The 25,059-nt window shown below is 41.5% G+C and overlaps 3 protein-coding genes across 4 annotated transcripts; 1 reads left to right on the forward strand and 2 right to left on the reverse strand.

Annotated features, from left to right (window-relative positions):
• Positions 1 to 295: 295 nt before the first annotated feature.
• Positions 296 to 4,080, forward strand: nubp2 (nucleotide binding protein 2 (MinD homolog, E. coli)). Its single transcript, XM_084567589.1, has 7 exons — positions 296 to 367; positions 851 to 966; positions 1,050 to 1,248; positions 2,005 to 2,159; positions 2,680 to 2,790; positions 2,899 to 2,968; positions 3,394 to 4,080. The coding sequence occupies exons 1-7, from the start codon at positions 352 to 354 to the stop codon at positions 3,531 to 3,533; spliced, it is 807 nt and encodes a 268-aa protein (XP_084423715.1). The 5' UTR covers positions 296 to 351; the 3' UTR covers positions 3,534 to 4,080.
• A 978-nt stretch (positions 4,081 to 5,058) lies between these two features.
• atp6v0cb (ATPase H+ transporting V0 subunit cb) lies at positions 5,059 to 12,303 on the reverse strand. The gene is made up of 3 exons (XM_084567590.1): positions 12,015 to 12,303; positions 7,008 to 7,191; positions 5,059 to 5,379 (listed from the first exon to the last, which is right to left on the reverse strand). The coding sequence occupies exons 1-3, from the start codon at positions 12,085 to 12,087 to the stop codon at positions 5,175 to 5,177; spliced, it is 462 nt and encodes a 153-aa protein (XP_084423716.1). The 5' UTR covers positions 12,088 to 12,303; the 3' UTR covers positions 5,059 to 5,174.
• A 3,264-nt stretch (positions 12,304 to 15,567) lies between these two features.
• tbc1d24 (TBC1 domain family, member 24) lies at positions 15,568 to 24,705 on the reverse strand. 2 transcript variants are annotated; one of them, XM_084568068.1, is made up of 7 exons: positions 24,588 to 24,705; positions 20,976 to 22,083; positions 20,116 to 20,274; positions 19,964 to 20,027; positions 18,529 to 18,624; positions 17,070 to 17,316; positions 15,568 to 16,798 (listed from the first exon to the last, which is right to left on the reverse strand). In XM_084568068.1, the coding sequence occupies exons 2-7, from the start codon at positions 21,956 to 21,958 to the stop codon at positions 16,644 to 16,646; spliced, it is 1,704 nt and encodes a 567-aa protein (XP_084424194.1). In that variant the 5' UTR covers positions 21,959 to 22,083; positions 24,588 to 24,705; the 3' UTR covers positions 15,568 to 16,643. The 2 variants fall into 2 exon arrangements, with proteins under 2 accessions (XP_084424194.1, XP_084424195.1); XM_084568069.1 differs by lacking the exon at positions 24,588 to 24,705 and having other exon boundaries at positions 20,976 to 22,944.
• Positions 24,706 to 25,059: the final 354 nt, after the last annotated feature.

The following is a 25,059-nucleotide window of genomic DNA, read 5'->3' on the forward strand; positions in this document are numbered from 1 at the left end:
TTTTGTATCAAGATTTAAAGATAATCAGTCAAATTAAAATAATATTTAAAAAAATAAAAAAATAAAAAACTTTTTCCACTTTTGTCTAAAAGTACAAACCGATCATTGGTGTTCCGTTATCTCGGGCTCTTATCATTGTTGTCCAGCAGTCAACGCACTCAAACACTATGCTCGACCCTATGTGGTGCTCTTGAATGCACCATGATGCGCCCCGGCTGTCTATTGGCTGTTTTCTAAGAGAGGCGGGGCTTAAATTCATCATGCGCTGTGTGATTGCACCGTCGGCCAGTGACGACCCCGGAACTAGTCGACTCCAATACTGTGTGCTTCTCTGAACCCTAAATCCAAACTATGGAACAAATTAATGGTAGGTCGAAGTTACCGGTCAACAAAACGTGTACGGAGGAATTCGTATACGTTATTTTGAGCGTGTTCATTCATACACTTGTATTTCCACCCTTAGACACGGCAGCTGACAGTTAACTTAGCTTACCGGTTAGCAGCAGCTAAATAAAAATCGGCTTAAGTTTCACGTCCAACTCTTTCAGATGCTAAAACATTGGAGAGATGCAACTTTTGTTCTTACCAAACCCTTTTGTTTCATATCCCATAGATGTTACAGTAATAAACATATATTACATAGTTAGAACGTTATGTATTGTAACATCCATGTGCTGAACTGAAGTGATGTAACATCTCTAACTGCGACATTAAGCTCTGAAACTGGATTCAAATCACTTTGACAGTTCAGTGCCATGCTATCGAGTCAACTTTAAACTTACTGAACAAGCTTCTATTAATATGCTGATGTCATGGTGACATATGTATTTTTTTCTCCTTGTCATGTAAGATGGCAGCTTGTCGCAGGTCCGGCATGTTGTGTTGATTCTGTCAGGGAAGGGAGGTGTGGGAAAGAGCACCATCACCACAGAGTTAGCCCTGGCCCTCAGGCATGCTGGCAAGAAGGTGAGTCGCTGCTGCTGCTGTCAAGCATTCATGACAAGAAAGGAGCTGCGTGCGTTTTGTTTACAACACTCTGTGTTCCTCAGGTTGGCATCCTGGACGTCGACCTTTGTGGCCCCAGTATCCCCCGCATGCTGAGTGTGGGCCGGCCCGACGTGCACCAGTGTGACTCCGGTTGGGTGCCGGTTTACACTGATGCCCAGAAGAGCCTGGCCCTTATGTCCATTGGCTTCCTAATGGAGGATCCGGATGAAGCAGTGGTGTGGAGGGGGCCCAAGAAAACAGGCATGTTATTCTCCACTTAAATAAATAGTACACAACATAGTCCCATAGGACAGTTCTGTGCTGGTACAGCCTGATGAGCCTAAAACTGTTATGAACACCACTGCCTCTCGTGTTTAATAAGCAGCCAAAACAACTCCCAACCATCCAGGTATGGACTATAAGAGACTGAAGTTTCTCTGTAGCATCAAGACCATCTCAGTAAAACCTTTTAGTCCTATAAACTGTGAGATGGAACTAAACAGATCCTGAGCTGCACACAATGCTTGCTGTTTCAGAGATGGTCCATATTAATTTGGCCCTTGCCTTCATAATAAAAGTCAACTAGTAGTTTGCCAGTCGAATGCTCTTAATGTGAAATGCCGGCAATCTCTGAACCCCGTGGATATCGTGGTATGATGATTTAGCTTTCTGCATTCATATCCCTGCATTCATATCCGTTTATAGAGATTACATTGGCATTAACTTATTATAAGTTAATATACTTATTACAATTTTTTCCAGGAATGTTGCCACAGCCACTCAGTTCATAATAATGCAAATATATAGGTAATGCAAGGCTGTCTCCAGTGGGCAATAGGCAAATCATGATCTATTGTTTCCAGATAATCAAAGTTACTCCCTCGTCTGTGCGAGGTCATAATGTTCTGGCTCTTCTGTCTATCGCCACGATTGTTTTGGAATCGCACATTCATAAGTTAATCAAATCAAACTGCACATTTCCTTATGTTTTCTGCGCCTGAACTTCCCGTCCCGCAGCTTTGATTGGCCAGTTTGTGTCCGACGTGGCGTGGGGGGAGCTGGACGTGCTGCTGGTGGACACGCCGCCGGGGACGTCCGACGAGCATTTGGCTGTGCTGGAAAACCTTAAAAAGCACAGAGTGGACGGGGCCATTTTGGTCACCACACCACAGGTACACATTACCCAGATGTACATACTGTAGGCGGAGCAAAGAGACTAAATAAAGCATGTTTACGGTGACAGGTAAGCTCGTGATGTAGGCTTGCGCTCATTACCCTTTTTGCCATCTGTGCAGTAAGGCAAGATGATGTAATGTCCTGTAATTTTCCACATTTTACAATGACTGAATGTACAGTGGATATAAAAAGTCTCTGTTGAAACTGTTAAAACTGCAAAGGTGTCCTCCAAGGTCAGCTGGGATTAATCAGTCACTTCAGATGAAGAAAGTTGTGTTGTACATAAGCTTGACACGTGGCCGTATACCCCATTATAAAAGCGTGTGCATGCTTTTAGAGTTATTCTGCATTCTTATTATGAATTGTGTCACATAGTTTTCAATTCCGTTGCATTGTTTTTATGCAATAATCACAGAACGCTCTGTCTTCTTGGCCTGAGAGACTTTTTATATTCCCTGTATATTCCATAACAAGAATGGGTGACACTGAGTAAAAATGGATCTTGTGTTGCTGCAGGCGGTGTCAACAGGAGATGTGAGAAGAGAGATCACCTTCTGCAAGAAGACGGGCGTACGCATCCTGGGCATTGTGGAGAACATGAGCGGCTTTGTTTGCCCCCACTGCTCTGTGAGTGTCATCCTTTTTACACAACTGTGTTGACATTACAGACGTTGCTGTATGTTTGTCAAAAGCCTGACAGCACTGTATGAATGAGTAAATGCTCCTCTTTCACAGGAATGCAGCAACATATTCTCAAAGGGGGGCGGTGAGGAGCTGGCCAAACTGACCGGATCCCCGTTCCTCGGTGAGCAGTCTATTATCTGTAATGTCAGCTTGCAGCCACACGGTGGCACTGCGAGCGCACCGCCACTCCCCGATCCACCATTCATGATTTTTGAGGCATGTGCGTCACAGCCATGCTGCTAAAATGGTCGATCCGCAACACAATACACGTTAATCAATACTTCTTGGTCAGATGAATAGATTATTTAACCGTTTCTCTCGGTGGCTATCAGCTCTGTGAGTAGATCAATCTGGTGAGTAATGATGCAGCTAATGCAGCTTACCCTGTGGGAGAGAGAAGCCAGCTGTACCCCACAGTGCTGCAGGGGTCCGAATGGAAGTGTTTGATAGATCAGTGCTCCTGAACTGATTATCACTACCCGTAGAGAGCTGAGAACAGCAGCAAGTGTGTGCCAATGATTGTTCATCTTTGCCTTCTCATTTCAGGCTCCGTGCCCTTGGATCCTCTTCTCAGCGCTAGCATAGAGGAGGGCAAAGACTTCATCCAGGCCTTCCCTGACAGTGCCACCTTCAGTGCCATTAGCAGTATTTCCCAGACTCTGCTGGACAGCCTCCAAGCAGCTTGAGCCACGAGTTCATTTGCATAAAATCGTTGCTCTGTTAAATGTAAATCACCATCATGGAGAATTGTCATTTTTTTTTTTAGATGTATTTTTCCATACATTTTTTTTTTGTTATTTAAATTGATCCATACATATTTACAATGCAGGCTTTGTGTTCTGTTGTCATATAAGCGCTGCAGTTGCAGTTCTTGGGGTGTGAGGATTATCAGCTAACGCCCCAAAGTAAAAAGGAAGAGATGAACGCTGTTAAAAAAAGGTCACAGAGCTAACTCCGTTTTGTACATACGTTTGTAATAAAATGGTAACTCATGCTACCCGTACGTCTGTCACAGTGAACTGAAATCACTACATTTCGTGTGTCTGGAAGCCAGTCAGATCTAAGTTGGAATCTTCTTTAATTCAATTGTGAAAACATTCACGTCGACACATCAGGATAACTTCAATACAGGATTGTAGATTGGCGCTTCAGTAAAACGCGTCAGCAGCAGTACAACTTTCAGGAAATCGACTCCAGATCAACATGGACCAGTCCTCATTAAACTAGGCCAAACTTGCACACTAATCTCGCTGAATTCTTGTAAACTTCTTGGATTTTTTCCTTTTTGGAGGACATATACGTGAAACTCTCTGATCTGGATTAGATCTTCTGAAACTAGCCCGCTCGTCAGGTTCATATTCCAACAGCAACAAAACACTGAAACCCATGCAGGATTTTAATGTCTGGAATGTGGAAGAGATGAGGAACAGCCACAGATGAAAGGGGGAGGAAAGGGGAGGGGGTGAATAAGATGAGGAGAGATGAAATGTGGAAATTACACTTGTGAGACCCAACACGGGGCACACACACCTTTAATGCAAACAGCAGTACTACAGGAAAAACACTGATGTTTGAGAATGTCTGCGTAATGATTAGAATACAGCTACACACAAAACTCCCACTCCACCAGCAACATACTAAAGGCAATCTTAATTATTAAACCAAGAATTACATCCAGAGGAATTCCAACCACTTATCACAATTAACCCACAGTGCATTAAATCTATCTATATAGATATTTATATGTCTGTATATATATATTTATATGTATATATCCTGGGGAATTAAAGACTTTTGCTGCATTATACAGTTTAATGAACAATTTCTTATAAATAAGATCAGTGGAAAAAAAATCTTTAGTCCATACACATTTCTCTTTACAAATAGATCCTCAAGATTAATGTGGACATTGTGTCAACTCCCAAGTCAGTGGGAGGAGAAAAAGCTGTGTGGCCCTTTGGTCAGCTCTCTAAGACCAGAGACCAAGCTGCCTCAGCTGGCCTCAAAGCCTGAAATAAGTGGAGGGAAAAAGGAATCTTCATCATACATTTGTTTTTATACACACATACGCACACACACACGAGACAGACAAATCACTACATTGCGCATTTACAAGTTGACTATCAAATTGGGACGACTGTACACATTGTTGAGATAAGACCATATTTATGGAGCCATTTTTAATTCATTTTTTTTTCCCCCAGCCATCACTTCTCTCATCTTGCGCGGAAACAAAACTTTTCAATTTTCTTCCCCCCCCCCGTTTTACACGTTTTCCTCCAGCAGCAACATAAAGGACATATCTTGTAGTGGAGATGTTTGGGTGTTTATTTTGTGGAGAGAATGAGGGCGACAATGAGACCGTAGAGACCCAAGACCTCGGCGAAGATCAAGATGAGGATCATGCCCACAAAAAGCCTCGGCTGTTGAGCCGTTCCCCTCACGCCTGCGTCGCCCACGATGCCGATCGCAAAGCCTGCTGCCAGCCCACTCAGGCCTACGCTCAGCCCAGCTCCGAGGTGGAGGAAAGCCCTGCACACACACACACAGTTGCCGTTAGTATATTCATGATCACATGTTCACAAAATCTGGGTCAACAATTTATGTTGAATTGAAGATTAGAACAATGTGGATGTCAGGATGAATGGATTCTACTGAACTGTATGGAGAAACTATTCTGATGGGACTTCGTTTTACAGTTCCTAACTAGAAATATTTTAAACTGATCCAACAACGTCAGGACAGAATACGTTAGCATAGACATGTTTGTTATTATATAAGTGGGGCTTTATGGTCTTAAAGGACGGGGCTGGTGTTACATCTTTTATGGCCGAGACATAAAACGTCATAAAGTCACATGACTGCATTATGAGACAAGTTCCCTCACTAGAAGGAGACACCTCTCCAACATGTAGGACAAGAGTGACACCACATTTGCAGACTCATGAGAAAACTACACTGATTAGTTCACAAGGATGACTCATAGTTCGTAGCAGTGAACCTATAATACATGAGGATATTGATTTGAACAATTTTAAGTGTTCACATCGTTTTTGTTTTTTAACAATTCTCAATTTAGACGATTAGATTAAGGATTGTGGTCCAAACGGATCACATGCTTATTTTATTTTAAATGCCAACATTTCATGGTTTAAGCCTCATAAAAAAGAATAAGGATCTGGGGGTTTTACCTTTACTTGTCATTTTTGAATACTTCTGGGGTTTGAACTATCTGGTTGGACAAAAGCATTGTGAAAATGTCACTTTGGACTCTGGGTAAATATTTTCACAATTGTTAGATTAACTTAAAATAATAAGCACCTTAATGTTTAACATCAATCTTGTTGTTAAAGATTACAGCTCTATAAAAACTAAGAGCTCATCTAATGCTCCCTCTGGAGAGAGGAGAAGCTGCTTCTCCTTTCAGGAATGTGGCCTTGTGGGTAACTTGTGTATCTATTGCAAGAAGTGAATCTCTCCCAGTGTGTCGGAGTAGAACCGGCACAATGCTGCACATGGTATAAGAAGTTGTTCTGTTACTTTAGCCAGTGTAACATGTCTTGACAAGCAGAACAGTTACTGAAAGGCTATGTTTAATATTGGCAGTCACAGAAGAGACATTAAAAATTCTCTGTTTATGCCGTTTAGCATGGCGTGCTCCTTTATTCTTAACAGAAGAAGGGTAGAAACACAGAGCTAGCATATCTAGCTGCACAGACAGACAGCAACATCCTACTACACGGTAGGCGTTTGCAGTGCACCTTTCATTTAGCCGTTTTTGTTTTTTTGTGCATTGAACCCTGCAACAGTGAACTTTTGTTAAGATTACTGAGTGAAGATGCAAATAGTTGATACAGTTGACCGAGCAGCCCATCTAGGACTTAAAACTAATTTATTAATGATGCCTCTGAAAACAGAATTTCTGGATGCCCTCTCGATGTCCAACCCTAAAATTTCTGTAGGTTAAATTTGTCAGTTTTAGAGTATTTTTTGATCAAATGTCAAATATTCACATCTGTGCAATTATTGCCCAAAACACAAGGCCATATCAACGCTGCTTAGAACCGACTACATGAGGTTCTCCTCAGTTAACTTCAGTTGACAAAATGCAAGGCATACAACACAAATGTGTGAAAATGTGACTCGTCAGCTGAACTCACTTGTAAAGGCTAAGTCCATCTGTGATTTGGTTGGCAATCAGCACCGCTACTACCAGACCGTAGATGGCTATAATACCCGCCATGACCACGGGGATGATTGACTTCATGATGAGCTCCGGCCTCATCACAGACATGGCAGCAATACCTGTACCGCTCTTAGATGTGCCATAGGCCGCTCCCAAGGCTGGAAGGAAAGATGGAGAAAATGATTAGTTAAATAAACAAGACAGCACACTGGAGTACACATACTAGTAGCTAGTTACAAGAGGCTAGCAGCCTGATGAGACAAAGCTGATTAACAAAGCAGAAGTGAAATAAGAGATGAAGCAACAATACAACACAACTGCCACAGTTTCTGTTCCCTCTGAAAACCTAACATGGCTCCACTTGGGGAATTCTCTTCGCGTTCAAAAGGAAAGAACAGGTCACGATCCTTTGTACTCATGCAGGCAATGTCACTGAAAATGTGTATTTTAAGACTATATCTCGTCTCACACTAATGTAGCATTTGCGATGTCAGAATTAACTCTTGCCAGGCTGCTACAGAAATGTAAATCACTCAGATTGAAACAAACGTCATTAGGTTTCTGTCACTGAAAGAAGCAGAAGGCTGAAGACAGTCCCCAGAGACTATACCAGTACAGGATGGGTACCAGAGAGACTAGCAGTTCACACTCCTGTCACATCTGCTGTGTGCTATCTCTAGCCCACACTAGTTTCTGGCCAACATCACTGTAATATAATGGAGGAGGAGGAGAACAGAAAGCTCCATCAGCAAGTTCAGCTCCATCGGCCTGTGACACTGAGGAGAAAGCACAGTGCCACTTACGTCACACACAACCAAGTCTGGATGCAGGAGCAGCGTAGAAGAGAAAAATCAATTGCTCCAAAATTAGAAACCATAATACAAACAGCATATAGGACAACAACTGCTTATAAATCAGATCGACAACAAAGAATTGAACAACTTGCAGGTGAGATGAGGGAGTATTTTGCAATATCCAACAAAGCCTGTCAAAGCAGTGGACTTTGTCATGTGCCAGAGATAGGCTGGTTCAACGACATTGTCAGAGGCGTGTGTAAGCACTTGTGTGTTAATGTGAGCATGTTTGTTTCCTCATCCACAGCAAAAGTAAGAGAAAGCGAAAGCTCTGATGTGACTGCGGCATCAACATCTGTGCATACGTGCTTACTACGCTTTACAGCAGCATTTAACAAATATTTATGCTTAATTTATTCTACAAGAGCTGAAGAGGTTACTTTAATGCTAAATATAACCACTGTCCTCTACTGTATTTGTTAATAGGTCACTCATGAGCGATGTCAAAATGGCTACATAACAAACCAGTATACCCAATAAAACTGAATGCTACACAACTACCTCAAAAAAAACAAAAATCTGTCCTTGCTATGTACGGTCACGATCCGATGCACATCTTGTAATATTACTGGTGTTCAAACAAGGGCCTGGCAATGTCATTTTCTCAGCTGTTCATAGCCAACATACTGATGATGATTAAATCCGAAAAATCTCTTGGGAGGCAGTCTTGTGCATACAGCCCGAGGTTGCACCGTTTTCTCATTTTCGTGTACAAGAAGCCGGAAGGTAGTCCTAGTCAACTCCAAGACTAGCTGTGAGGCTTTCTGGCAAATGGATCTGGAGGCAGACAAGATGAGGGCCAATCTTCAAATGCACACATGGCAGCTAGCCACGCTGCAAAGCTACATGCACTGATTCATCATCAGAATGATGCAGTCAGCCGAGGTTAAATCACTCCTGCCCATCTACAGAGATGTGTCCGAGCAAAACTGGGCACCGTTTTTGCAAACCCAAACAAAAGCAAAAGGGACGATTTGTCTTACTTTACATTTTGACAAATTATACCAGATGCAGCTGTTCAATTTAAAAACTGATCAAAATGGCAGACTTATTACATTTTTCCCCAAAACGTACTTTACTATATCCAGGTTGCAGATACAAAATGAAGGACACTGTGATTGAAACACCTTTCCTCTGCCTGTTCTTTTATTCTTTCATCAATCTATCCAAAAGCACAGGTAATAAAGTCCTGTCAGTAATGTTATTCTTTCCCACATCGAGGTGTGACAGGTGAGGATCGATACCGAAACACTAGAATCCTTAAATACTGTCACTCCGCCCAGACGATTAATGATCTGATGTGTAGCGGAGCAGGTTCTGTAGTGGTGTGGAAGCACAACCTCTGGGTTTTAATCCTAATCCCCTGAGCTTAGGTAAAGAGCTTTTGCCCCTTTTCTTTTTTCCTCCCTGCAGAATATTTGATATATGGGATGCCCTTGTGACGTCTTGCAACGTCAGAGCAGGAGGTGCCTCCAGCTGGGGATGATCTTGCATGCAAAATGCCCACGTAACAGACAGCAGATTGGTCCGCTCTGAACACAGGCTGAATGAGGAAGTGCATGTTTTAAGGAACCAATGTCAATATCAGTTTGTCTATGCTGGTAAACCGTTTACCCATCTTACAAAACTGCACGGTTGCTGTACTATGTGTTAAGACATTTGCGGAAATTATTACACCCCTCTACTAAAGAGTGAGAAAGACGATGTGAAATAAAGTTCAAATAACTAAAAAGCACAAATTAATAGTAAGATAAAATTTGTTAGGCTATCCTATTAGAAGTATAGATATCAAAGAAAACTGGCACTCATTGCAGAGTGAAACCACATATATCTTAACTCGCTTTCAGCACCACTATGAATATGTTTATCAATCATGTACATTTATACCCTGAACATTTCTAAGTATTCTGGCAGAGGAAAATGTTAAAACGTATTGGTTAACATAATGAAAATGGGTGGGAAAACAGAACAGCAGCAAAAAAAAACTACCATGGGAGGAGTGCTACTATTCCCACAGATAATGACACCTTGTGAGTGTCACCTGTTCTGAGCCAGGAAGTCCTCACAACATCACCAGACCACTAAAACAATGCAACATCATCTGACACCTTAAGTCCCAATTACTTACAGCTTCTTCCGTAACACTGCATTACTGTAAATTTGCTTTCCTTTTCTCTCTCTTTATATCACAATAAGTGAGACTTGGGAATGTGAATTTGTAACTTTCAATATGCGACAAAGATGTTCGATCAACCTCAGCGTGTTAATACTACAGTGGACTGTCATCACAAAACCATGAACTACAATTTCAAGTCAGTGACTCGACAGCACACTTCAAGCTGAAGCCTGAATCATCAAGAATCCCCGTTCATCCCAGCACCAACACATCCCTTCTTTGCACCAGCATGATCCCCTCCGTACTAGCTAATTCCCCAGCTGTCACTTCTTCACCATCACAGACTAGTGCTACTGCAAGCCTCGTGGGCCACCAACATGCAGCCTTTCCTATTGTTACTTATTAAACTAGATCCAGCATAAGAGGGCTGGTTTTGGCTTCAAGTTGCTTCTCATTTCCAGGTAAGGGTGAAAAACATTTTAAAAAATAAAATTAAAAAAAAAGTACACAGGAGATTTTGTATTTTTTGTTTTTTCTTAAATGGCAACAATATGTCATCGTTCTCTGAAACATGTACAAAGTACCTGAGATCCGTTGAGTTGGGCTTTAAAAATTTCCTACAGATTAAGGCTTTAAATTATAACAACTAACTTGCCTCTTACTAAATATGGCTTATTACACACACATATACAATAATAAGCCAGTTCTGCCAAAGACAGTTGTTGTAACTCAAGTAACTTGATTGTTGTAACACAATTAGTAGCTTGCTGATAACCCATAGAAGATTCACCAATCACGGAAGATATTTTTTGTCAGCATACAATTTGATCAAAGTAAGTCAAATAGAAAACTTCCATAAATCCATACTAGAGCAAGCAATTATAAACCGTCGGTGCCACTTCCTGCTTTGTATCCCACAAAGCTAACAAGGGTGTAAACCCTCAGATCTTTATAGATTTTTTTTCCCCCCCCTTTTCAATTTTGTCACTTGACTAATTTACTAGCAATTTGTTAAAATCAGAGTTTACATTAACATTTCATTCGATCAGTACGTTGGCAACCCCAAGTCAGAAGTCTCATCATGTGATAATCATGTGACCTTGTATCATTCCTTTGAGCAATAAGGAAGTTAACCAGCTGATCCTGGTTTCCAATTGTCATTTAAGTAGCAAGAAAAAGCAGCTTTCAACTAAAGCTAACTTGCATTAAATTAGCTACCCTACCATCGATTTGACAGATGCAGTTTACGTAGAACGACGTAATAATTAATTATTTAAGGTAATGTCGTTGGTTCATGATCTCCACTTTCAAGGATTGCACTATTTAGTATACAATTTAACACATATTATTCAACACCACTAAACCCTTGGTGCAGTAGTGTGGTATTTAATAATAATTTTTTTTTTGTAGATAAGATGGCAATTAATCTAACCTGCCTCCTGCTACATACAGCACACTAAAAAGCTGACTGGGGAACGAATGAAATACTTTCAGATATTATAAGACTTAATATTTTCAAAAAATAGCATTTATTTAATCTGGCGTTCCCATATCGTGGTAGGTTAGGATCACTTCCTGTGTTGCACCTTTACTTCAGATAAAGCTCATAAATTAACCGAACGAGGCTAACGTCAAAGCTAACTTATGTAGTCGTCATCGGCTAGCTAACTAGTTCCGACTAGTCTACATTGAAACAGCCACTCCAGCATGAATAATTATTAATTGTCAAACAACAACTAAATACTGTAATGAATGTTAAGAATAAACCAAAGTCCCCGTATGCCCCAGGTAAAGCTAAATAAATGACAGCTCAAGATTAGCATTGAGACGTTAACGTTAGCAGCGCTAGCGAGTGGCTTTTACCAGTGAGCCTTAAGAGAAGCACTGTGGCTGATATTTTAAAGCACCTTGTTGGGAACTACGTCTATGCAAAAACAACAACAAAAAATGTTAGCAGTAGAAGAAAACATTTTAACGAATTTTAAATATGAAGTGATCGTGTGATAATTACCGCTGAACACCATAGCCGCAGAGGCACCCATCACCGAGAAGAACGGAGCGTACTGGGGGTTTTGGGCCGACATTCTTCCTCACACAATAACTTATAAAAATAAACTAAATATACAAAATCAATTATCGCTGGTGAGTCAAAAAAATCGCACTTCACGAAATCTGTCGAAGGCCACGGGCTAGTAATGCAGAACCGAGTACAGCAGGAACCGTCTGACCAACTAACTAGCAGTGTAAACGGAACAGTCACGACTCTTCTGATAAATACCCGGCGCAGCAGCACAAAATGGCGAAGCGGAAAATATCACCTGACTGGCCGTACGGATAAAACCTATCATTGGCTTGGTGTGGGGGGCGCAGTTAAACAGAATTTGTTAATGAAACACCATGCCACACAAAGCATTTACAAAACTAGAAATGGGCGGTTATACGCTCAATTGTTTATTCAGTGGAAAGCCAATGTTTTAAAATTTAGTTTAGTTTTTTTATATTTTGTATAGATCCACCCCTGCGAGGCATCTACTTGGTGTAGTCCGCGCTGCAGGCTTTCCCTTTGATATCTACGCATTCACCCTTCAGAAGGAGGATGAAATGATGGGGATGAGCAAGAGGGTGTGGAAAAAAATATACATATGTAAAAATAAATATATATTTGACCATCTAGCCATCCATAAAAAAGGTCATGAAAAGCTTAAAGTTCTTTTAAATGTCCAAACAAATTATGATATAAAACCGACTATATGCAATTTAAATGTCATGCTTCCACATTTGCCTTGTTACCTCTCCAAATACTGACATTTCTATTACTGCATAAGCTGAAACATATTTCAGCTCCTTGCACCAGGACTCCACCATGCAACAGAAGGTGGTTTACAGTCAGCTGTGACATGCAGCGATGTGGCATGTGAGAATTTGAGGCAGAGTGTGCATGGTTGAGTGTGTCTGAGGTGGGGGGAGGGAATCGAGAATCCCATTTTCACTGTATAGCTCCTGGCAAGCGAGGGAGTCATGAGAGCTGGGACCCCAATAGGAGAGATGAAAAATGTCAGTGCGTGTGACTCAGAGAAGACTTGTGCAGCGCCCATGCCTTCTCCTCCTCCTGCTCCTCTTTTTCTTCTATCCATCCCTCCATCCTGCTCCCTGCATTGCCTAGTCAAGTCAGCACCACAGGACCCCTCCCCCAGTATCTCTGTAAAGCCCCGTCAGGCCTGATGCTCCATCACAGGCCTCCATCCTTTCAACCGCTTTACTCTGCTAACGTATTGCTCTGGCTGCCAGCGCTATATTTTATGAAGAAAAATGGGTTTGGTTTCTCTTTCGTTGGTGACCGACTGAACACAGTTAACCCTTCTCTTGAGACTGGCTCATAGTTTCCCTATTGTTGTTATGTTCTCGGCAGTCATTTGTAACCCGCAACATGCAAGTAATATGATCGTATCTAGGTTATCTACCCATCATTGTTTCCTGTTTGTTTTGGGTGAATCCTCTTGTCGCTGAGTGGCATTAATCAATGGCTCGTAATGAGAAAAGAATACACCATGCTCTGAAGGCTGGTCTTTGTGCTACAGTTTAAGGAAGGGAAAGGGGGAACTATGAGAAATTCTCACAAGGTCATGATTTAATCAAGATACTGTCCACTGGCCACTTAAAAGCATTTTGCACCAACAGCATACAGTGGTTCTTAAGCAAAATCCTTAATTTTTTTTACCTGTTCTGGTACTGTATACTGTACATGATCAGGCAAGGATACATTTCTACATAGAGTACTTGTCAGTGGTTTGTGTAGTATGTCAATAAAGGAAGTCTCTGAGTTAAGCTACTCTCAGAATTGCTAATTTTCTCGTGTGTGTGTATGACCACAGCCAGAATCCAGTCATTAATTCTCCGTGGGATGAGTTTCATTTTCAAAATCAAACAGCACTGAAAACTGCCTCTCGTTTGACGTTTACCTGAAAAATTAAAATTAAAAATTCTCACTCCAAATAACCACATTGCAATATTCAGTCTTTGAATCAAAACATTATTTGCTGGGACCACCTTAGTCTGCCTTTTAATCCCCTGTCCTTTACCCCTTGTTAACTGTGGGGCGGGGGTGGTAAGGGAGACACCCATCTCAGTGTACAGTTAAACACTTAAGCATCTTACTCCTTGAGGCTGGAAAGCATGGTTTTCAGGAGAAGCGCCAGACCAACACCCAAAGGAGAGGCTAAATATAGAAGTGTGCGATTAGCAGAGTGTGAATCCTGAATGAAGAGCGCAGCCTCGGATAGATGGAGTCTATTCCACTTACTGTAAAGAAGGAATTACTCCACCGCCTTGCCATTAAAGATACTGCACTTCTCCAGATGCACCAGGCTGAAGCGCAGCCCCTGCAAATTAATTGACCATACATTTCTACAATGCCAAAATATACTGACATCGATTGATATGAAATGCTTTCCTACTTCCAGGTTTGATAAAACGTCAGATAGAAATATCTAAGCATATTAGTTTCTACGTTCCCCAGTCACTGAATCTGTTGTACACCCAGCTCCTGTGAGGCAGGTTCAGATGTTCTGTTGGTATTTGACTGTGACTTCAATGAACTGCAACACAACTGACTATTAGGGCAGAAAGCCAATACAGATATATTTGTACATATATCTGAGTCATTTCTGTTAAATATTTTCCAGTCATGCTGTTAGCTGTCAGCTTCCACAAAGGGGAGACATCCACAAGACATCCAAATAAAAATAGACGGCGTGCACGAAGAAGCAGGTCTGAGGAACTTAATAGTCAAATCGTTTTTGCAGTTTACACCCCCACCCATACTGTAGAGGTTTCTAATGTCATATACACTGATCAGGCATAACATTAAAACCACCGACAGGAGAAGCAAATAACATTGACCATCTTGTGACAATACAATGTTCTGCTGGGAAACTTTTGGACCTGGCATTCATGTGGATGTTACTTAGATGTGTACCACCCACCTAGACCAGACCAGGCACCCCCACCCCATAGCAATGACACTCCAAACTGATCAAATATCTGTGGAATGATCCACAGAGGTCCCTCCCCTCAACCCATAGGATCCAAAGGCCCCCACTAACAACAATATGTTGCCAGACACCACAGGACACCCTCAGAAGGCCCGTGTCCATTCTCTGATAAGTCAGTTTTGGAGGCACAAGGGGAGACCTACACAAGGTGGTCATAATGTTATGCCTGATCAGCGTATTTACTCAAAGCAGTAACAGGTTTTGATTATGACGTCATCCATGACACTTACTATTTTAATATTGCAGCTTTGTGAAAGTTTTTCTTGTAAGAGTTTATATAAGAAACATACCATTTATACTGGTACTAAACATGTGCACAAGAGCCATAAATATTGTTGTGTTGCTTGACATGACTTTTAAGGAAAAACAGAAACGGAAAGGTCACTTTGGGCACAGATAAACTTAAAAGAAATACTATGAGAAAAAGCAAAGCACAAGAACACAGGGATTAGGGAGTTAAATTCACAGTCAGCTGACTTTAAAAAGGCATCTGGCACTCTTCTGTGACACTAAAGAATTTTAACCCTCTCTTGGCAGGAACAGAGGCGTGACAGACAGAAACAAAAGTAAGTAGTAAGGAAACAACAAAGACAAGAGTGACTACTGAAAACGTATTGCTGTATTTTCACATGTAGAATACATTTGCACTTACTCAATTGACACTGGAGCACATATTTGAACGTACAAGCAAGATGCGGTAACCCGACAACACCATATTGAACTTTTTTTCTTTTTTACTATCTCCTTATTTGGAAGGACGGAAGGAACAGGAAAGTGGAAGAGAGGAGGATAAGGGTGAACAAACTGCATTTATCTCCATTACCTTTATACCACAATCAGCTTTACCATTTACTTTAAAAGGTTTAGTTATTTACACGAATACCCTTATACTATACAGGAAACTGCCACGGCCTCAAAAAGAAAGCTTTGATATAAGTGCAAAATGGCAACACTCAAAATCGCTATTAATATTCACACACATATACTCCATTAATTCATTTATCAGTTCTTTTACCTACAGTAATTCAAAAGTAACTTCCTGGTACAACTTTACCACATCACATACTTTCAACATTTACCACAATATGACTTCACTCATGTTGATGTGAACCTCAGTTTATGACCTGACAAATCATTTTTATTAGGACTGCAAAGCTATCTATACACTGAATTTGGCAGATTGACATGAACCACAGAGCATGAAATACTGAACTTACATTCAGAAATTACGTTATGTTTAAGCTCAGCAGGAACACAAACGTCAACATAATATACCATAACACAAGTCTGTCAATACAACAGAATAAACAGAAAACAAACAAAAGCATCACATTATCATTCAAAATACTGAAATTTGGGTAAACTGCATTAATAAATAAAAATAGTCAATCACAACTCAATTTGTAGGACGGACATTGTTCTGTTTGCATATCTAAGTTTTCCACCTACAATATTTTAAGACTTGATTCCACACATGTGACATAAACGTCTGCTTTTATAGGTTTTAAATGTTAAAAATGTGTGTGCATAATATGCCTACGTGTCTGTAGTATGTGTGGATGTGCATGTGTAAACAAGTGCTATTAGCATTATGAGGCCATGGTGTCCTGGAAGCCCCACACTTCTAGCAGTGAAACCTGGAAGCTCTCTGCACACAGGGGCGGGTTGTCAAAGGTGGCACACCTGCCGGTACGCCCGTGGTTCAGCTCAGAGTCAATGTACAGAGCATTGCCTTCTCCACCACCTGATCAGACAGAAGATTACAGAGTTTTTGTATGAATTACAAGTTACCAAAGACAAAAACTACGATGCACACGTTAACATGCAGTGTTAAATGTTGTAAAAAGACAAGAATTTAATGTTTACATTGCATTGTTGTTTGTTTTACATGCAATCCGAAAAACTAACATTTACAGAGTGTATGTAACTCAAAATCGTCTTTCACATGTTCCCAGAATGGGAACAAAAAAAAACAGGAACTACACCACAATAGTATCCGGTTAAAATTCACTCACCCACTATGATGGAGTCAAAGTTTCCAGCCATGAACATTGAAGTGTTCTTGGAGTTGAGGTTGAAGTGGCGGGCAGCGAGAAATGGTGACAGATCTCCAGCAGGTTTCTCTGGCTGCTCCAAGCTGTTGCCGTCTGCGTTCTGGACCACGGAGGACGCCGTGTCCTCCTGACCCTGGGTCTTAATGGAAGAAGCTAATTCAGGGTGGCGGATCACCACCCACTCAAAGCGCTCCATCTCTGGCTTCATCTAGCAAGGAAAAACAAAAGTAGTGACCGCTACTGAAAGGCATACAGACGCAATTACACAATAGGGCATTCCACATTAAATTGGACAGTACTCCAAAAATAGTCATATCTTACTAGTAAAAGTATTTAAAATTCCAATAACATTATGGACATTAAAACTAGACATATCCGTGTTTTTTGGCATAAGTAAAAGGGAGAGTTGCATATTTTTCTGTTCCTCAAGCTCAGTCGCTTTTCTCGTCATCTGCATAAGCCGCCGTCACACCCAAAACACGCTTTTAGCTGCCAGTAGTCCCTCACACGGTGCTGATTGGTTGAACCACTGTGGTTCTGCCACAAGCGCATAATTTAAAAGCCTGGTGGGATGGATTACAGTCTGAAACATCCTGGAGAGCATTCTTGACTTGCTACATAACAAAGCCCAATATTGATACTCTCCATGTACAAGCCATGTATCATCACTGACATGACACACAATAACTTGTTCAATGACCCTCAAACAAATTAAATTTGAACACCACGTGTTAAAAATTATGTATCTCCTACACAGTTTAACACCAATATTAACCTTGTCAGTGTAGTATCTATTAGTTTATTTCAAATTGAATATACTGAAGCACAAACCCTACAGAGCAAAAGTCTGGACTGTATGCCAGCATTCCTTCCTCTCTCTCTGTCTCCAGCTGACTGTCTCTTATGTGTCTCAGGTGTGGTGTCAGGTGTGGGCCTGGTCAGATACTACTGGATCAGGTTACAGGAGTTTCCGATGTTTGTGTGCTTAAGTATGAGTGTTTGAGATGAGTGTGTTTGCGGGTGTGTTGACCTAGCCAGCCGACAGCCACACATGAACACAGACAGTCCTGTAAATAATTCATAGAAGGCATTAGCAACCCAGTCTTGATTTCTATTTCTAGCTCAGGTGATGCTGCCCCGTTGCCACCAGAACAATATAATGTGTAGGTGTGAAGACGCTGCAGTGTCTAATAAATTGTTATTAGGCAAGTGTTTCCAAATGGGGGAAAATGGCATGACAACTAGAGCCAGTAAGATCTAGCACGTATGAAATCAGGGTGGATGGTGCCCTCTGGTGGCTATACAGCGGTACTGCTTAATGTAAAGCCATTCCTCTTTTAAATGATCCCCTAGAAAATACTAAGACCCTAAATTATGTTTAAAAGAAGAACAAAAGTCAATACACTGTAAATAAACTTACCCTGAATACAAAACACTCCCCTGTGCCAAAGAAGCTCAGCTTATTGCCTCCTCTCTTCCGTTCTTCCCAGTCTGTAGACAGAAAGGCTCCACATACCTAAAGAAAGAAAGAAATTCAATGAATGGGATTAATCTGGTTGATTTTCTCACATGTATTGGATATATTCTGTAGAATATTAAAATAATAATAACAATAATAATAATGTTCCAATGTGCCAATGTTCATGCTGGGATCACTTTGTAGCAACATAATCCAATCATCCAACACCTCTGTAGTCATGACCTTTGACCCCAACTCACATGGCCCAGCAATTAAATAAATCAAAGTCCATTTTGAAATGCACTAGGCCACCGTGAAACTCCTCAGAGAAAATAAATCATTGACTAATCAGATGCCATGTAGATCTATGGTCACGAAGTCCCTGGACCAGAAACTGTTGTTGGCCCGCCTGAAGGACCTGCTGCACTCTCTGCAGTTTGCCAGTGGATGAAACAGCCTGGCATTCAATACAATCATTTCACAAACTGCTTCCTCCATCTCCCTGTATACCACACTACCTGGAGATTCCTGGTAGGCAGGAAACAACAGCTGTAACTGGGTCAAGTCACTTGTGGCATAAAGACTGTAAGCACTGGTGCTCCCCAGGGATGTATCCTCTCCCCACTGCTCTTCTCCTTCAACACCAACAACTCTACCTCCAAAGAAACAGCTGTTAACCTCCTGAAGTTTGAAGGTGATGGATCTATGGATCTGCGTATCAGCAGGAGGTTCAACAGCTGGGGCTCTGGTGCAATCAGAACAGCCTGTAGCTGAACATGCTTAATGAGATGACTGTGGACTTTAGGAGATAACACAACAGGATACAACCCTGTGAGTCCTTCAAAATTCTGGGAATTACAGACGTGGGCCACTAACATCCACCCCATCCTTAAAAAAGCCCTGCAATGGATGTACTCTACAGCCATCCATCCTGTGCACAACTATCACGTTCTTTGAAGCAGCCACAAAACAGACTACAGCAAGAGCAGCAGAAAACGAAACACTGGCGCACCCCTGGTCACCCACCAGGACATGTGCTCTACTTTTCAAGGGCCAGGAAATGGGCTGGGATAATTATTCCAGATCCCTTACACCCTGGACATTTTTCAACTGCTCATTTTTTCCCCCAACTATTTTGACTGGAGGTCACTACAAGTAAAAGAAGTCACCACATGAAAGTTAGGCTAGGATGGCTTTTACTAGCCAAACACGACTACAGTTGCAGTCACCACAAAAGTAATCCTCTCCCAACTAGTCTAAGGACAGATACAATTTCATATTATAACAAATATTATAATATTTAATAATCCACTTGGCTATCCATGATAAAAAACAAAAAAACAAAACAAAAAAACAAAACATTTTAATGCAAAAATGTCTGGGGTGTGTCGCTTACATCGCCATCTGTGGTCCGGATAAGGAGCAGAGTTGGTTCATAGCCTTCACAATGTGAGTAGAATCTGGAGGAAAATGCAAAATTGCGCATTTCTTAGGAACACTGAAACACTGAAAGGATTCATGTATTGTGGTGAGCATGGTAAATCGTACCTGTTCAAGCTGCAGCCATGGGTGGAGGTGGTAAAGAGGAGTTGTGGCTGGCACAGGGCAAAGCGCTCAGGGATCCACGACCAAATGTCACGCATCTCCTTGGCACTGACGATCTCGGATGAGAAGGTGTCTGGGTTGAGTGCCAGCTGCACGTTCCGCCTAGGAATGCCCCGCAGAGATGGACGCAAGAAGAGGTGGAGAAATTCAGAATGAGAGGCTCATTCAGCAAAGGGGAGATCACACAGCTGGTCACACATGAACATCAAATGGAATGGAGAAAGTGTAGCATAGAGAAGAGAACCCACCTAGAACTGTAAAAGAACCAGTGCGGTAAACACAGGAGTGGAGGAGACAGAAGATGGTGTATGGAAAATCGAGGCACAAACCAAACAAAAAGGAAACAGACAGTGAGAAAAGGATGTGAAAAAGTATTGAACTATTCTCCAGATCAGAATATAAAAGCATAAAAGAATAGGACACTGTAGCCAATGAAACAAATTAAAGTGATAAGAAATGATTAGATTGCAATCTATCATAAAATACCGCATCCACACTAATTTGTATTTAAGGAAAGTCTAAACTCGTCCTGTACTTTTTAACACTGCATGCCACTCATTCTCTGCATACCAGTGTGATTTGATTTAAAGTCCTGGAACTTGGTCTCATTTTCAGTCCTGTTAAAGAAGACACATTCGAAGTGGTGCGGTGCATTTTTAAAAAAATATTAGATAATGCTACGTCCTCGATAACAAAGATGCGTGGAGGCAAGTACACCTACTAGAAGTGTAGCCTAGATTCTGAATGGAAATGACCAAAAACATGCTCACAATTTACCCATTAAAATATATTATTGGCATTACCGCTTCTGCTTGACAGTGATTCCTTTCTGCTGCAGGGACTTTTCATTTGTGAGCTGCAGCAGGGTGATGTCCTTACGGCTAAACAGACGGATGGAGAAGGCCTTCTCTAGCAGCTTGTCAGGTGTGACGATGGAGGCAATGCCCTCGACGAATGCCTGAATGTCTGCCTTGATTTTGCCTGAATCCTGCTGCTGCTGCTGGTTTGCCTGCCCCCCTGCTTTATGCTTGCGATAGAACTTGAGCAAGGCTATAGCCACACGAAAGAGAATCTTGTAGCCCTCTACTAGATACACATCAAGGACCCTGACCATATGACTGAAGGGCAGGTCACCCAGCACCCAGCGCTGCCAGTCTGAGTACACCTCCAACACATCCTGGGCCGTGGCCACGATCAGTTTATGAGCGGCTGCGCAGTACTTGTTGGCCAGGTCACCAAAAGTCATGCAGCTGGACTCGTAGGCCAGAAAAGTCTGGTCCAGCAGTCGTTTCCCTGGCTCGTTGCAGGCCAGTATGCGGCTGACATGCTCGAAACATTGAGCTTCGTCTACGCTGAAGTGCAGGAGCAATGAAGTAACAGCCGGAAGTGATGGGCAGTGGGAGATATCTGGAAACTGTCCAGCCAGGCAGTTAATAATCCGATGGGCTGAGGTTACTGCCTCCGTCTTCAGGCAGTACCGTGGCACTGGATTTCCATCCACAAACTCTGGAAGTGGGATATTGGAAGAGGGCTTCTTCGTAGCTGCATTTCCCATAATGTCACGATACACTTCCGCGTCTGGGGTAACTGTGCGACAGGGAATGGCTTTGATGAGCTGCTGGTACACTTGTGCTCGTAGTTTGTGATTCTTGGCCCAGTAGCCTTGTCGGGCCATCTGCTTGAACTCCTTCAGGTCTTTACAGTCCACCTTGGTCGGCCCACTGCTGTTGGCCAGGTCCCCCATCTGTTTCCAGTCCACAAAGGTGCCATAGTCTTCTTCAGCCATGGTGCTGGAGACCCGCAGGACAGCCCAAGTATAAAGAGAGGACCTACGCTCTGAGGTATTACTAAGCTTCTGTCGTTCACACAGCAGACAGCAAGCGTATTCTTATTAACTGCCCATTGTGGTCACTGGAAAACACAAAAAGGAGAGATTAATGTTTTCATCGTCATATAGATAAATATAGAAACATATAATCAAACACTCAGTATCAGCACCACAGCATAATCAAACTCACAGTCCTCACTATTACAGAGTAGATTATCAAATTAAGAACATGTTCCTAAATCTACTGGACCTCTCAAGAGACTTAGTGAACGGTTTCTCTGTAATTAGCAAATACCTATATTACCATTACTTCAGGATAACACATGGACTTGGGTCTGTTTCCATAGGAGAATATTTGTAGTATCTATTATATAGTGGCCATAGCACATTTATAAAACAATTAGCCAGTTTCACTGATCAAATTAATGCTCTGGTAAAGATCTCTGCATGGAAAAGCCTCACGCAGTTCATATATCTGTGTTGACGTAAATCCATATCATCAACGGAATGCAGTGAAATGCCATCTTACTGAAATGGCAGCTTCTTCAGATGACCTTTAACGCACAAACATCTCTTAAAAAGATTTATTTGACTTCTGGAATCTGCCGTGTTGAGGGAAATAAAAACACTAAAAATTCAGCAGCAGTATATATTTTCTTTTGCCGTTACTCCAGTGCTTACCCACAAGTCACATGAAGATTTGCAGCTAACCACCGTTTAATATAATATATATTTTTTGCTGAGAATGGTTGATAATCAGCAGATCATACTGTGCTGTTTTTCAGCAAGTCACATGGAGACGCATGTCCGAAGATCATTTGACATATACTGGAAATGACGGTCATAAAATCCTCAGTTCATTTCTAAGTCACAAGGAGGCAGACGCAAGACCACATGTAAAACTAGAAGCATTTATGATGAATCTGCAGACATGAATCCATGAATGAATGAATGAATGAATGAATGAATGAATAAGGGTGTCAGTCAATTTTCTGTGAACACTAGCGCCTCTAGCCTTGCAGTAAATCATGCAAAGGCTTTAGCATTTAAGCTAAAATCATAAAATCACTTAAAATGCTTACGATTAGGTTTCAAACCCAAGCAGTTAAGCTGGCATTTAGTTTAAATGGCCTGTTCTCAAACCTTAGCTTAAATTCTGACAATGTGTATAAGTTTACATGGCAAGCTACTGTTTGTGACCTGCTGAAAATTTAAAGCAAAATTGTTCCCATTGTCAGGGTTAGAAGAGATTGGATTTAAATGTTTTTAAAAAATATTTAAATCTACATAATAATTAACATCCTCATTCATAAGTCGTCCATTTAAAAAAACACATCCTAATTATTTTGATAATACCATTTTCTGTTTAACACTATTTAAGTCCTAGACCAATAGCCTTCAATGGATGTCTGTAATGAATCCTGTTTTAGTTTCCAAAGCTTTCTTGAATTCCAGCAATTACTCTAATTCACTTCACTTTAACATGATAAAATATGATAAGATAGACCTTATTATCTGAGTGGGGAATTTGCCTTGGAGCACACAGTGTCCGCAGTATTTGTAAAAAATTGACCATGTTTCTGTACGTTCAGCAACATTACAGCCAATCAGTGTAGATGAGAAATGACAGTGGACTGGAAGCCACATTACAGATACTCTAATATTTTTGCACTGAATGCTCTCTAGCTGCATTATCGGTATGTTTTAATCGCATGCATCTGAAAAATGTGCTTCCGTATTTTGGACGCATTGTGCTTAATATGCTAAGATGACTACCTCAAATCCAAGGGCTAACACTTAAGGCAGGACATGGAACAGGAAGCTCACTGTTAGCCTTGAGTGAAAGTGTACTGGAGATTTAACTGCACCTCATCTGAACTGGACAGACAGGGTTAGCTTCAATCGCTGCAGGCAAACCAAGGCTTTCTGTTTTATCCTAGGGGCTTAGCAAATGCAGAGACGGTGCTATGTTAACATAACAGTAGTGAAAGGACGCACAGATGTGTCAACACACACTGAACTGACAGTGGCACTTAAACTGGTCATGTTTTTCAAATTGTATCGGCTATCGCCGTCAGCTGGTCTGCTAGAAGGTCACAGTTAAAGACGAGGTGGACACGGGGTCACAGCATATTTAACATTACCGCCAGAGTCAATCTGGTACACCCTTTTCCATTCACACTTGCCAAGTTAGCATTGCTAGCATTAGCTACCCGCAAGCTGCTCCAGTCTCTGCGTTTCAGCTGCTAACGAAGCCTTAACCAGACACACGGAACTAAACGCCCGACACAACACCCAAGACAGAAAGCGCGTGGAAATACGAACCGGCACAAAAAAAAAAAAACAAGCTGGCAAAACATTACACTCTAACGTTGCTGCAGCTGCTAGCGCGAATACCGCAGTAAATTAATTTGGTCCACAGGATGTCTTGGAGTTTTAGGATGTTAAAGAGCTTCCAGCATGAATTTCTGCAAAAAGCGGTTCGTTCACGCGAAGCCGGCGAAATGAATGTCTCCACTGGACAAGACCGACGACAGGTGAACGAACGATAAATCGGTGACAAGGAATAAGCGGCTGCTATCCTTACCTGGATGTGAGATGTCTTGAGACGTGAGGGAGCTTTCATATTAAGTTGTCTCGAGCATGCGCAGTGTCTCCGAGCCTGGCTGTAGCTACAGAGGGCTACAGAGAGGAGCTCAGGTGGGTTGGTTAAATATACACTGTTTACGACCACTCCTCTCTGGGGCTATTTCACACGAGTAGAATATTTTTTATTTTATTTTATTTATTTTTTTCTCAGGAGACTGTCAGGATTTTAACATAATAAATAAAAAATAAAAACAAATACAACACTAATGCATCCGTTATGGACTTTACGAATCAATCCCAACTACTTATATCACATACAAATATCTATGCAATTAAAAACTATGTATTGTAAGAATACCACAATATATTATTATTATTATTGCCCAAGTGTGATAATGTCCCCTTGGGCATAAAAAAGTAACTTAGCCCATAGTCCTTACCTTAAGAATGCACACTTCTGTGACCATTGG

The sequence above is a fragment of the Chelon labrosus genome (genome assembly GCF_963514085.1).
Source record: "Chelon labrosus genome assembly, chromosome: 19".
NCBI classification, from domain to species: Eukaryota; Metazoa; Chordata; class Actinopteri; order Mugiliformes; family Mugilidae; genus Chelon; species Chelon labrosus.

Excerpts from the sequence above, each read along its gene's own strand:
- nubp2 (XM_084567589.1), top strand. Across the intron at positions 1,249-2,004 it reads GAGGGGGCCCAAGAAAACAG|CTTTGATTGGCCAGTTTGTG; the intron begins GCATGTTATTCT and ends CCCGTCCCGCAG. Across the intron at positions 2,160-2,679 it reads TTTTGGTCACCACACCACAG|GCGGTGTCAACAGGAGATGT; the intron begins GTACACATTACC and ends GTGTTGCTGCAG.
- atp6v0cb (XM_084567590.1), bottom strand. The coding sequence starts at position 12,087 with ATGTCGGCCCAAAACCCCCAGTACGCTCCGTTCTTCTCGGTGATGGGT. Across the intron at positions 7,192-12,014 it reads TGCGGCTATGGTGTTCAGCG|CCTTGGGAGCGGCCTATGGC; the intron begins GTAATTATCACA and ends CTTTCCTTCCAG. Across the intron at positions 5,380-7,007 it reads GATGGACTTAGCCTTTACAA|GGCTTTCCTCCACCTCGGAG; the intron begins GTGAGTTCAGCT and ends GTGTGTGTGCAG.
- tbc1d24 (XM_084568068.1), bottom strand. The coding sequence starts at position 21,958 with ATGGCTGAAGAAGACTATGGCACCTTTGTGGACTGGAAACAGATGGGG. Across the intron at positions 20,275-20,975 it reads ATCACTGTCAAGCAGAAGCG|GCGGAACGTGCAGCTGGCAC; the intron begins GTAATGCCAATA and ends GGGCATTCCTAG. Across the intron at positions 16,799-17,069 it reads CTTTGACTCCATCATAGTGG|GTGGTGGAGAAGGCAATGCT; the intron begins GTGAGTGAATTT and ends CTGTCTGATCAG.